This window comes from Oncorhynchus mykiss, chromosome 24 (genome assembly GCF_013265735.2).
Source record: "Oncorhynchus mykiss isolate Arlee chromosome 24, USDA_OmykA_1.1, whole genome shotgun sequence".
NCBI lineage: Eukaryota > Metazoa > Chordata > Actinopteri > Salmoniformes > Salmonidae > Oncorhynchus > Oncorhynchus mykiss.
This window is the reverse complement of record NC_048588.1, coordinates 21,138,698-21,152,248: the sequence shown is the minus strand read 5'-3', so window position 1 is coordinate 21,152,248 and position 13,551 is coordinate 21,138,698. Positions and strand designations below refer to the sequence as shown.

At 41.9% G+C, this 13,551-nt stretch overlaps 2 protein-coding genes across 7 annotated transcripts in view; one reads left to right on the top strand and one right to left on the bottom strand.

Moving 5' to 3' along the window:
- atm (ATM serine/threonine kinase) overlaps positions 1–346 on the bottom strand; it is a 42,700-nt gene extending 42,354 nt beyond the window's left edge. For all 3 annotated transcript variants that reach the window (XM_036961125.1, XM_036961127.1, XM_036961126.1), the window contains exon 1: positions 235–346. The gene's annotated coding sequence lies outside the window, so the exon portion shown is untranslated. The remainder of the gene's footprint in view (positions 1–234) is intronic.
- A 227-nt stretch (positions 347–573) lies between these two features.
- LOC110503993 (protein NPAT) lies at positions 574–12,733 on the top strand. 4 transcript variants are annotated; one of them, XM_036961224.1, is made up of 18 exons: positions 579–664; positions 753–791; positions 1,003–1,121; positions 1,255–1,315; positions 1,433–1,511; positions 1,605–1,645; positions 2,408–2,665; positions 2,847–2,922; positions 5,408–5,531; positions 5,629–5,720; positions 5,836–5,917; positions 6,042–6,138; positions 6,286–6,405; positions 6,510–7,886; positions 10,012–10,124; positions 10,269–10,359; positions 10,449–11,794; positions 11,993–12,733. In XM_036961224.1, the coding sequence occupies exons 2-18, from the start codon at positions 755–757 to the stop codon at positions 12,071–12,073; spliced, it is 4,194 nt and encodes a 1,397-aa protein (XP_036817119.1). In that variant the 5' UTR covers positions 579–664; positions 753–754; the 3' UTR covers positions 12,074–12,733. The 4 variants fall into 4 exon arrangements, with proteins under 4 accessions (XP_021438386.2, XP_036817119.1, XP_021438385.2 ...); XM_021582711.2 differs by lacking the exon at positions 753–791 and having other exon boundaries at positions 574–664; XM_021582710.2 differs by having other exon boundaries at positions 583–791; positions 5,420–5,531.
- Positions 12,734–13,551: the final 818 nt, after the last annotated feature.

Here is a 13,551-nt window from a genome sequence, read left to right as displayed (position 1 = left end):
ATCGCTTTGGAAAGAGTGTAGCAAGCCTAGCTTCATAACAAATCATACTAATTCACAATTAATACTCCTGGTTGATGAAAAATAGCTAGCTAGCTAACTAGCAAGCTAAAGCTGCTGCAGTTAGCTTGCAATAATAGCAAGCATGGTATTGAATTCACACATAACACCAAAATAATCAATTTTAAAAGATGTCAAACCCATCACATTTGATAGTGATGCTCGGTTATTTCATACCTTGATGTTTATTCTCCTCATATAAAGTGAAACTTCCACCAAAGATAGAAGGGATTTTGACATGTTGACGTGCGCACGCTGCAAAACCGCGCCCCCCGACGGTTGAAAAATATATCACAACCGGGTCACAGAGAAATCGCACAAGTGTCTAGTTTTTCTGGTGGTGGCAAAAGTGAGTCCATTGACTGTAATAATAATCCAGCAAAATAAACTCCAATGACAAACTGACATCAGCTTATATGTAACTTCGTGGAAGTAACTTGAAATTTGCTAAAAAACTGAAAGTGGACACTCACCATTTAAACACCATTTCCCATAATGCACATCCGCTAAATATTATGGAAATTCCGGGTTACGTGTGCTCGAGTTCCCCGCCTTTTCACAACTCGTAGGACGTTGCTTACGCAACTCACTGGATGTTTTGACAAATGTACTTGCTTTATTCGAGATTAAATGTATTCTTACCTGATTTGACAGAGAATGTAATTTGTAATTGTTGCAATAATTCGACATTGCAGCCATGTTGCTTCCGTCTGACATGGCGCGTCTCGTTTTAGGTAAATCTGAACTGGGTCCTGTTTGTGTTGCTAGCTAACCTAACAACTGAAAGTTAGCGAGCTATGGCAGTAGCATGAAGCTAACTAATGTTAGATTGCTATCCTGCTGATGATATTGCAAGGAGGGCTGCACTGTAGTAAGCAAAAATCTAGATGATTTTGACAAGCTGAGCCTCCAATTCAGATACTCTCTTGTACACTGTTTTTACAGGATACCTGCAACAAGAGGGACTGTGTAATACAAGCCAGGCATTCATTCGCGAAAGCCCCAATTTGAAGGAGTACGCAGAACACAGCTCAGATGATGGAACTATTCCTGCTTGTGTGTTTGTAAGTATGTTGTCAGTTCAGACTGCATATAGCTGTGTTCAACTCTGTCATTGTAATGACAATATCTAGCTACAGTAAATTCTTTAGTAGATTACTTAGCTAGGTAGCTAATCCATGTGTACTCCCATTGCAGTCCCTCTTCGGGAAAAACCTGACAACCATTTTGAATGAATATGTTGCTGTCAAAGCTAAAGGTAAGCGTAACTTCTGACCTCTACCACTTTCAGTAAATGAGTACAGGACTTTCACGTGTATGTATTGTATTATTGGTTGTCACCCCCCCCCCCCGCCCCCCCGCTATTTCTGCTTAGAGACCAGTGAAGAGACTCAGATACCTGTCATGATGACATCATTGTGGAAAAAGCTTGATTTCACACTCAATCAAATAAAGTAAGAAACTCACCAACAGATTGCTGTTTGATGGTGTCACTCAGTCATAGTGCACTTACTGACGTCTTCAATTCAACTTCTTTCTTTCCTTAGGTCTATGCAGAACTCCCCAGCTGTTAGCCAGAATCAAAGACGTAAGTGCTTTATTAAATATTCTTGCAAGTTAAATGGTTATGATCTTAGTACGACCTATGAACTTGGATTTTATTGTCTCTTTATAATGTTGTGTGGCTCAAACAGTCATGCAGAACGCAGAACTCCATGGCTGTATGGCAGGAGTCCCTTACATTCAGCCGTGGGATGTTTTTTTCCCCTTGAGCCGGAGCGGACTTGGAACATAGTAAAGAATCATTTAGAGTGGCTGTGGTTCCAGATTTTCTGGAGTCAGACTTGCTTTTGCAAAAAATACAAAGATTTCTGCGCATGCAGGATCCACTAGCCTACCTCCTTTCAGTTCCTGCTCAGTCATTCATGACGCTGCCACTTGTTCACAAAACAGCAGTCAATAGCGATTTAATGCTCTTTTTCATGGTCATCGCAAACATTGACTAAACAGGAGGCAGACTGCTGGCTATATGGCAGCATAACTATAAAGGTTACATCACACAAAAAGCTAATTGTTGTGTACACTGCAAATTGACCGTAAGAATCCTAAAACAGGTATTTGAGAAAAACGTAATAATGTTCAACCTTCATTACATTGGTATACGATCCAATATTCCTCCTTGTTTATGTGTGGGAATACAAATTTCCTGTTGACTTTACAATCTTTTATGTCCAAGCAATTATATATTTTCTGCTCAGAAAACATGGTGGGCCGAATGAATTCACCCACTGGCCGTCCTATTGTGGAACCCTGCTGTATGACATGATTCATAAACCTATTTCCTCTGCAGTCCGCACACGTAATGGAATCGTGAACATGAGGGGGCGACAGAAAGCCTTGTCATCAACCCAGTCCCCCAGCTCTGCGTTTCTGTCATCGTCAGCCCCTCTGTTGGCCCAGGGCTTTTCCAGCCCCCTCGATACCCCTCAGAGCATCTTGGGACACTCAACCCCAGTCTGCTACAGCTCCCAGCTGACCAGACCCTCCCCCATCTGCAGCACATCGCCCCAGATCCAAGATGGAGGACGTCTACTCATCAATGTGAACCGTAAGTAAACACGTCAATGAGCAGCAGTGTACTGGGGAAGGTTGTTACAGTAGGTGTATGTCTATCACATCTCATTTTAACCATCGATTACTGTAAATATTATGGACATTAATACCAACTTGTAGGAAAAGTTGTCAATAAAGCTTCATTTAATAATCAACATTTTTTATTTTTATTACAGGAGAGTCACCTTTGCAAATAATGGTTCCAGACAACCGGTTAACACCAGGACCATTATCCCCAGGGCGTCGGAAATGGTGAGATAGTCGTTGTCATCCATTTGTAGGTTCTAAAAATTCTTCTTACCCGTGTGTAGATTCTAGTGGTGTAACGATTCAACTATACACATTGGTCCATTATTAAAATGTTTAAAGATAAAACTGTATCAGTCCGTGGACCCCAAATAAGCCAAATATAGCATGCATCGGTCAGAAAATGTATTTAAACATTACGAATTGGCGGGTCACACTTTTTTTTTTTGCTCATATTACATTGTTTCTAACTTCGGGAAATACCTCTCATCTTTGTTGACAACAAATGCATCCTCTCCTTGTAGATCAATGACTCAACACAGTTACAGTGCCTTCGGAAAGTATTCAAACCCCTTGACTTATTCCACCTTTTTGTTACAGCCTGAATTCAAAATGGAAAAAAATTGTTTGTCTCACCCATGAATACACAATGCCCTATAATGACAGTGAAAACATGTTTTAAGAATGTTTGTAAATTTACTGAAAATGGAAAACAGAGCTCATTTACAAAAGTATTCACACCCCTGAGTCAATCTTTGGCGGCCATTACATTTTTGAGTTGTCTTGGGTAGGTCTGTATCAGCTTTGGACATCTGGATTGGGGGATTTTCTCCCATGCTTTCCTGCAGATTTTCTCATGCTCTTAAATTAGATGGGGCATGGTGGTGAACAGCAATCTTCAAGTCTTTCCACAGATTTTCAATGGGATTCAAGTTTGGGCTTTGGCTGGGTGACTCGAGGACTTTCACATTCTTGTTCTGAAGCCATTCCCACGTTGTTTTTGCTGTATGCTTGGGGTCATTGTCCTGAACGTAAATCTTCGCCCCCAGTCTGAGGTAGAGTCTGCGTAGTTCCATATTTTATCCATTTCCCAATGATTGAGACCACTGCTCTTGAAAACTTTCAACATTCTTGAAATTGCTTTATACCTTTCCTCAGATAGAATTGTGATGAGGAATATATCTCGGAAATCTACTGACAGTTCCTTGGACTTCATTTCTGCTCTGACATGGACTGTGGGACCTTATATAGACAGGTCTTTCTTTCTAAATCATGGCCAAACAATTGAATTGTCCACAAGTGGACTCCAATCAAGTTGTAGTGACATCTCGAGGATGATCAAAGGAAATTGGATGTACCTCTGAGCTCAATTTGGAGTGTCATAGCAAAGGGATGTGAATACTTATGTAAATGAATGATTCTGTATTTCATTTTCAATAAATTAGAAAACATTTCTAAAAACATTGTTTCACTTTGTCATTATGGAATATTATGTGTAGATGGCTGATAGGAACATTTAATGTACTCCGTTTTGAATTCAGGCTGTAACACAACAAAATGTGGAATAAGTCAAGGGGTATGACTATTTTGTGAAGGCACTAACTGTGTTGTCAGTCATTGATCTACAAGCCATTTTGAATGCCGAACAACCCCAGGCAATATCAGTAGCCTAGTCAAACTGCGCACTGTGCCCAGCTTCGTGCACATCTGCACAGCACCTTCAGCATTCAAATACTACAATGGCTTGCGTGATATTAGGCTTTATTGGTTGAGTGACAACCTATGTAATTTGCTAGGTTATTGTTATCTATGCACTGTTGAAAATGTTTGTTTTTTTAAGCTACCAGAGACGCAACTCTCATCTGGCTATATCTGCTGAATGGGGTTGACAATAGATTTGATTTGGATTGTTCAGTTTTACCATCAGCAATAGTTTGGGTAGTTTTGCTTCAAACAGTCAGTGTATATTGTCATAAAAAAATAGTACAGTGCTCCTGGAGCAAATTGTGGTCAAGGGCACATTGACAGATACTTTTTTTTTTTTTTACCTTGTCGGCTCAGGTATTCAAACCAGCAACCTTTTGGTTACTGGCCCAATGCTATAACCGCTAGGCTACCTGTCGCCCCGATATACAGAGTAAAGTTGATCATTTCATAATGAGGACAGCAATCACTTTTGCGAGACGGACTACATGGCCGATGCGAAAGAAGATAATTCAAAACCATTTGATTGGGGGTGAAATCCAAAGTTGTTGCTATATATTCATTGGCTATGTCATAGCTAGTTTGTAAATGATAAATATTGATACATTATTAAATTACAATTTAATTAGTGGGTGACGGAGACATGAAAACATGCTACATTGCTGCCCCCCGCCCCAATCTGGTAGTGGGATGGTAGAAGCCTCCTTTATGATTCCGCTCAGGTGCCTCATACACCATAGACATGCATAATTTACTCACCACACACACCGAAGTCAGCTCAGAGAGGCCCAGCTCATGAGCTCCCATCAGCAGCAGAATTTGAATGTGTTTCTGTAAGAAATGTTAGTGTATCGAATCAAACCTAATTGCACCAACTAGTTTCAGAGTAAAACTTATTGTTCCTGTAATGTTTTGAAGCCCATGTATCTAGATGCGTATCGAATCATCTTGAAAATGAAAGATGTCCATCCCTAGTAGATTGCGTTATGACGAGTAATCTTCCCAGTGACTCCCCCAGGAGGAGAGGTGGGGGCTTCAGTGGATCTGGTGGGACTGGAAGAACCAACATGGCGGCCAGTAGCCTGACAGCTGAGCCCCAGAGTGAAGAGACAGTCACAGAGAATTTCCCTGTGAGTACAAAACAAAGTTAATACTCTGTTTTTCTATAAATATGTTGCATTTGAAAACTCCTAACCTGTTGATTCATTGAATTGTTTATCTTTGCAGCAAATGGTGATACAAAATGCAAGAGAGAGGATTCTAAATGACAAGTCCTTACAAGAGAAGCTTGCTGAAAACATCAACAAAATCCTAGCAAGGTAATAATTAAAGTACATTTTCTTTTGTAACATTTAACAGTACTGACTAAATTACATTTGGCTGTTGAGTAGATATTTCTTACCTGTACATGTGTTTCTTTCTCTCTACTTGTAGTGATGGCAGTCCACAGGCTTTAAAGGCATCATGCAGCACCATGGAGCCTGACCAGTCCATAGATGAAATTCTGGGCCTGCAGGTAATGAATGTCATGTTCTCACAGACTTGCTATTCCTAATTTATCCACTTGACCTAAGGGAACATTGTCAGTCTTTAGTGCATAGTGTGGATATGTGATTTCTCCTGACATTTACTCTGTGCAGGGGGAAATCCATATGTCTAATGATGTTATACAAGACATCTTGGAGCAGACAGAGTCCGACCCAGCCTTCCAGGCTCTCTTTGACCTCTTTGATTACGGTAAACATTTTTCAACTTTGCTGACGATTTAATCATGTGCAGGATTTTGTTGCTCCAATGCATGAAGTGGGCCTGTTGATTTAATGTTTGACTAAGATTATATAAAATCACATTCTTCCACTAAATCTCTTGATTCTTTGCATTAAGGCAAAAGCAAAACCAGTGAGGATACTGAACAAGGAGCTGGGAATGTGAGCAATACCACCACAGAGAATGGTGAGACTGAGACTAGATGTATTGATGGCTCTCCTGAGACTGGAGATTCAGGTATGGACAAAGTCCTCATGATCTGATGGAATAATATACTAAACAATATTGCTGCTTCATCAGAAATCTCTTTCTGACAATGGGATTTTTCTCTCATATCTCAGGCACTGGGCCTGAAAATTCGACACAAGGGCAAGAAACAACAACTAGAGCGACAAAGTCCAGTCAAGAGCCCAAGAGTAAGAAAACAAGGAAATCTGCACTTCATGTTTCAAGCACTTCAAATGCAACTCCTGGACCCAGTACCAGAGGGTCGAGAAGGGGAGCTAGCTCAACAACTCCTGGACCCAGTACCAGAGGGTCGAGAAAGGGAGCTAGCTCAACAACTCCTGGACCCAGTACCAGAGGGTCGAGAAAGGGAGCTAGCTCAACAACTCCTGGACCCAGTACCAGAGGGTCAAGAAGGGGAGCTAGCTCAACTGAACCGTCAGCACATATCGATAAACTTACTGTTGCTGCCTTTTCTGCCGCCAAGGACTCTGATACTGTTGACTCCGGCTCCATCTTTGATCAGGATGAATCAGGCGTGGATATAGATGAGCCTCTGAATACTCCTCCCCTTCACAATATAGCTCTCCCAGATCTCTTTGAGCCAGTCAGACAGGAGAGTGGAACAAATAATCCGGTGTCAGCATGCAATGCAGCTTCATCTGAAACCAGTATGGTCTCTGCTGTCAAAAACATATTGGGCAATGAGAACCCCGCGGGGGTTGATGATGGGCAAGTGATGGATAACCAAGCATCACTTCTTAACTCTTCACCTGGCCTGTCTAATTCCATGCCAGCGCTGGCTCAGTCAAACAAGGCTCCCATAGAGGCCTCTAACCTGTCTCACAGGAATATGACCCCACCCAGCAGTGTAGAAATTTCCCAACCTCTACCACAGACCATACCCTCTATGCCTGTCCCATCAACAATTAAAACATCAACCACTCCTGCTGCCCCAACCTTCATCCCAAACTCCAACCCCACAGGCAAGGAAGTTGACCCCAGTAAGATTGTAGCCCTGAAGATCATCATCAGTGATGAGCAAGGGGAGCCCTCCTGTGACTCAGCCCTGAACCAGGCTGTGTCCAGCATCACTGGGGACAGGATCCCCACCATCTTCCTCTCCTCCCCCACCAAGTCACCTGCTAAGGCCTCGGCCCTCAGTGGCGCCCCCATGGCTCAGGAGGAGACGGTGCAGGCGGTGACCAGTTTACAGAGGACAGAAGTCCTCCAGCCAGCAGAGACTCCTCTTAGTGAGAAAGCAGGGGAGGTGGCAGCATTGGCAGGGACGTCATCTGCGTTGACACAACCAGGCTACTACATTCAGCTGCCCTTTGATTCAGCCACATCCACCAACAGCTACATCTTAGTGACAGACACAACAGCCACAAACCACCAATCCAACAAGGTGATGTTACCCAGTGGCGCCCCACAGGTACCGACAGTACCCCCAACCTCATATGCTCTGGCCACTCCACCCCGCTATTCCCCTGGTAAGACAGAGTTTAAATACTTAAAGATGCACTATGCAACAATTCTAATAGTTCGCCTAATTTCAGTTTGTGACAAAACTAGCAAGTATAGTGTAGAGTATCATTGTACCATCTAAACTGCTGTGAAATACATTTTCCATAACTAAAAATATTGTATTTTCAGCTGTTGGAAGCTGGTGTACAAAACCAGAAGTAAGACTCAAACTAAACTTAAAAACGGGAAGCATAGAAATAGTGCACATAACTGATCTACCGCTTCTTAGACTTGCATTCAATCAGATTGACAGATCTATAACACACATTTCTATGTGAATTTGGTCGGGTCGCCCAGAAAGTTACATATTGCAGCTTTAATATTTTGTACTTCATAAAGCTATAGGTAATTTCCATGTAAAAGGACCAATGAGCACCAACATATGAAGTTCACAGTTGCATTTCAAAATGAAGTTTACATTTTCTGACCATTTTCCATCCTAAAAATTAGGAATAAGCAAATGCTTTGATTTCTGGTCAAACAGATGTAAAAGGAGTCTTAGAAAACATCTACCAGAATAACTATTAGAAATACATCAAAACACAATGTTAAAGAAATGACCCCTGCCAACTTATATCAACACTTGTATGTAGTTTTGGAGAAATTGTTCTGCTTTCTGTACATTTAAGAAACATGGCCTTGTGCCTTGAAATTTCATTACCAAAACCCACGTCTTTAAGATCTTTTCTAATTTATCTTCCTCATGAAGAAGGAGGATCATGGAGGTAGACCTATCAATTAGTTATCGTGCTTTTACTGATATCAATTTTGTTCATGAATTAAGTGATTAAAACCTGACTTTTTGAAAAATCTGTAACGGAATGTCTGCTATTAAATTGGTTCAAATTTTCTGAGAAACTCTACGGACACTATGAAAGCTTAACCAAGTTTATTCTTCCCAGAGGATCAATACAGCTGCATTAGACAAAAACATTCTCACACAAGCACTGATATTTAACCCTCCCAGGCTGTCTCCTCCTACACATCTGAACAAACATGGTATCTTTACTAAACTTTTCTTTCTCCCTTAGTGTGACATGACCTCGACCCCCTTCGTCACTAATCCATAGCCCTCTCCCCTTATCAATGCCTGCCACGTCCCTGCATTCAGTACATTCCAAGCTTAATTGCACACACTATATACCTTCCTCCCACAGATAACCATTAACTTCTGGTGTAGACCCTCTAACCTTAAGCACTCAATATTTCAATAGGATACCTGCTATAATGTAAACGTTATACATTACCCTCGCTTCCTCAGTGACATGAATAAGTATATTTCAGATTCTCAGAACCCAACAGCTACAATGGGAAATCATAGTAGTCACAAAACACAGTTTGGTTCACAAGTTTGAACAGCACAGTACAGTAGAGCACAGTAAGGAAAAGTAGAGTATAGTTCAGTGCTGTACTCTACTGAGCTCTACTGTGCTGTGCTTTGATGTCCAAACTTGTGAAACATAGACGCCTATTATTGGTTCAGATTTGGACCAACCAAATTTGGTCTTGTTTGGGGACTTATTAAAAATAATAGCCAGTGTGGAGAACAATACCCAAATATGCAAAGGAGGATGTGGCATTACACCTTTGTTTACCTATTTAGGATACATCACCATGAAGGGAATGGTATTCATAATTGCGCATTTCTGTGTAGTACAGATCGGGGATCCATGATGAAATTCCGTTACTGCAATTATGTTACAGGGTGTAAATCCACTTCAATTACTTTAGTTCAATAGCCAAAATATATAAATTACATAGTTGACACATCATTCTTTCTGCAGTCATCGTTAAATCTTAATATATTTAAAACGACACTTTTTTTTACCCCAAATTCTGTTAACAAACTTTGCATCTGCCCAGTTCTTCCAGTAAATGTTCTATATTTTTTTTATTCTGTGTAAATTGTTAAAAGTAGTACTTGTGCATGAAGTTGTAAGGTTTGTTCAACTTTGAAATCAATAACTTTTGTTTGTCATACTTAAGTCTCAATGCAACTCCCTTACTGTGGAATTACCCATTAGTCATCACTCATTTAATTTGCCATGCTGTTTTGCTGGAGGGAAATGTCTAACCAGTTTATCCTTCCAGGATCTAGACTCATTATATCTTCACCAGTTCAGCCCATGCTGCAACACATGGTGGTTCCTGTATCTGTTGTTGGGCAGAATAATGCAGGACAGTTCTCAATAGTTCCTAATCAGGTAAGCACTCCTTTTCATTGTATAAATGATAATAAATCAAAATAAAAACTGTTTTACATATTTGCATTTAATCTCTTTTCTTTAACTGATAGGCTACCTTAGCTACACTAACATGTACATCTAGTGATCATTTGTCTGGTACAGTTGATAGCCATGCCTAGCCCTGTTTCAGCAAAGCAGCCAGCAGCAGTGAAAACCAAGCCTAAACTGGCACCCAAGGACACCACAGTCTCAGGTAAGGATTAGTGTTCAGTTATATATAATGTCATTGTCTGTTTACTGTTGTTTTGTTCACAAATGTTGTTGCTTGCGTGTGCATTTCAGACAAAATGGGAGCTTCTGGATCAAATATGATTACAAAGCAGGTTCAGGGGCAATCCTCTGAAAGCACAGGGCAGCAGAAGGTAGCAGTTGGCTTGAGCCCCAGCCATAGGAGGATGCTTTGCTTTGATGGGTCTTCTAGTAAAACTGCCACTCAGACCAGAAAAACTGCTTTCTCCTCCAAAGCAACACCTACTCCTGTATTGCCTTCTGTCCAACAGTTGGATAAAGAGAGAACTAAATTGGCCTCAGCAAATTCTGCTATCTTGGGTAGCAGCAGGCCAAAAAGGAGAATAGAGACTGTAAGATGCACAGACAACACTCAGACATCATGGACCGGAACAGAGACCGAGAAATCCTCCACTGACCAAAATCAGAAAGAAGCTGTGAAAAAGACCCCTTCAAAGAGGGACGCAGATCAAAATGCTAGAGATCAAACTGCAAGTTCCAGTAGATTTCAGAGTGCTGGTATCAGTAAGACTGATGCCTCACAGTCAGAGTCCAGAAAGAGATCACAATCAGCAGACCAGAAGGATGATGCTGGAACAGAATCTAAGGATGCCCAGAGCTCCAGGTCTTCTTCCTCTGATCACAGACTGAGATCAGGGAGCAGGAAAGAAAAGGAGGACACAAGTAGACAAGAGTCTACTGAAAAATCTCCTGCCAAGGAGTGGGAGGGACGGACCGAGAAAATGACATCTTCTCAGGACCCCCCTCATGTCACTGCCAATAAGGAGAATGAGCTGGAGGGAGGCAGGCGAGAGCAGCAGCCCACACCAGCACCAAGAGAGTTCAGCCAGGCCCCAGTGGGCTCACAAACCCCTGTCCCCCAGGCTAGCTCCAGCAAAATCCCCTCCAAGACCAGCCCGCTGACCAAGCAGGCGGCCGAAATGCTCCACGACATCCAGGGTCTAAACCCTCCCTCCACCCCTTCTAAGAGGCCAGGCATGGGCTGTCCAGACCTGCCTCTTCCTCTGACCCCTGGCCGTCTCCAGGAAACTCTAGACTGCCCCATGACCCCTGCACGTCAGAGGCTAGGCAGGGATGGAGAGGGCACCCCCAGGCCCCTGGTCCCTCCCGCCACCCCGGACCTTCCCTCCTGCAGCCCAGCCAGTGAGGCAGGGAGTGAAAACAGCATCAACATGGCGGCCCACACACTGATGATCCTATCCCGAGCTGCCATCGCCAGGACAGGCACCCCACTGAAAGACAGTTTGCGCCAGGAGGGGACTGGAACAGTGGCCACTGTAGCTGCCAAGAGCAAGAAGCGCAAGCAGCCCGAGCCCCTGGCCAGCCTGCCAGCAAAGAAAGATCTTTCCAGTTCATCTGGTAGTAAGAAGAAGGCAGAGGTGTGCAAAACATACAAAATGTTCTGTTCAAGCTGTGTATCCTAATTAAGGTTAAAAATTGAATGTAATTGCATCTACCCAATCGTAGATATTTGACATAATGACCGTGAATTAAATGTAAACTGTTTTCTGTTTGCTTGTATAGTGAGAAAGCACATTAAAATGACTACGTCTCTATTATTATTTGTTTCTCCTCAGAAACAACGGAAACTAATGGATTCCTTCCCTGATGACTTGGATGTGGATAAGTTCCTGTCTTCACTGCATTATGATGAGTGATGGGTTGAGTTATAGCAGTTTGAGTGAGATGGGAATCTCCAAACACTACCTACCTATTCTCCAGGAATAGAACAAGCCATGATTTAGTATCACGGTGCCTATGTTTAACCCATCATGCCTTTTAGGAGTTAGGCATCTGTGGTCTAGTGGAGCATGTCCTCAGATTAGATTTTTTCTTTGTACTGTCTGCTTGTAGGGTGTGTCCTATACCCTTGGACCTAACTAATTATACATGTGATGTATGAACTGTATAGTAATTATTGTAGAAATGCTAGATAGAGAGCACTTTGATTCCATGCAAGGACTGTAATGTTAAGAATGGTTTCCCAATCTGGTATCAATAATTAAGAAAACAACCCTTTCCTTGGTCAATGTTTGACTGTGTCTAACTTTTAAATGATCCATCTTGTACACTATGGCAGCCCAATTCTGATCTTTATTTCACTAATGGGTCTTTTCACCAATCACATCAGATCTTTTCATATTGGCCCTTTTTCAGAGCTGGTCTGATGGGTCAAAAGACCAATTCGTGGGGGGGGGGGGGGGGGGGAATCAGAATTGGGCTGAATGTGTAGATGCAGACTTGGTGTTGTGTGTGTGTGTGTAAAGTATGTTTCCTTCACTAGTGATTTTATATTAAACTTAAATTAAGAATCTTAAGTAATCATGATCTTTTTCTAGAAAAATCGAGTTCCATTTAATATCGTCTCTGTGCAGGTAAAAGCTGGCCGCTTTTCTGTCCAAAGCATCGTGATTAGAATAGCCTAACACTATAACCATTTTATTCACTTGGGTAAATGACTACTATATAGTTATAGTAGGCTTACAGTTAGTCGGAAGTTTACATACTTAGGTTGGAGTCATTAAAACTCTTTTCAACCACTAATTTCTTGTTAACAAACTATAGTTTTGGCAAGTCGATTATTTCACTTACAGTGATGCAGTGAATTGTATCACCAGTGGCTCAGAAGTTTACATCCACTAAGTTGACTGTGCCTTTACTCAGCTTGGAAAATTCCAGAAAATTGTCATGGCTTTAGAAGCTTCTGATAGGCAAATTGACGTCAATTTGAGGTATACCTGTGGATGTATTTCAAGGCCTACCTTCAAACTCAATGCCTCTTTGCTTGCCATCATGGGAAAATCAAAGGAAATCAGCTAAGACCTCATGGGGGGAAATGTAGCCCTCCGCAAGTCTGGTTCATCTTTGGGAGCAATTTCCAAATGCCTTAACGTACCAAGTTCATCTTTACAAACTATAGCATGCAAGTATAAAAACCATGGGACCGCGCAGGCATCATACCGCTCAGAAAGGAGACATGTTCTGTCTCCTAGAGATGAAAGTACTTGTGCGAAAAGTGCAAATCATTCCCAGAACAACAGTAAAGGACCTTGTGAACGGGTACAAAAGTATCTATATCCACAGTAAAACGAGTCCTATATCGACATATCCTGAAAGGCCGCTCCGCAGGGAAAGA

Coding starts and splice junctions, on each gene's coding strand:
- LOC110503993 (XM_036961224.1), top strand. CDS start 755: ATGTTGCTTCCGTCTGACATGGCGCGTCTCGTTTTAG. Junction 1,646..2,407: donor TGTTAGCCAGAATCAAAGAC/GTAAGTGCTTTA, acceptor TTTCCTCTGCAG/TCCGCACACGTAATGGAATC. Junction 6,139..6,285: donor CTTTGACCTCTTTGATTACG/GTAAACATTTTT, acceptor CTTTGCATTAAG/GCAAAAGCAAAACCAGTGAG.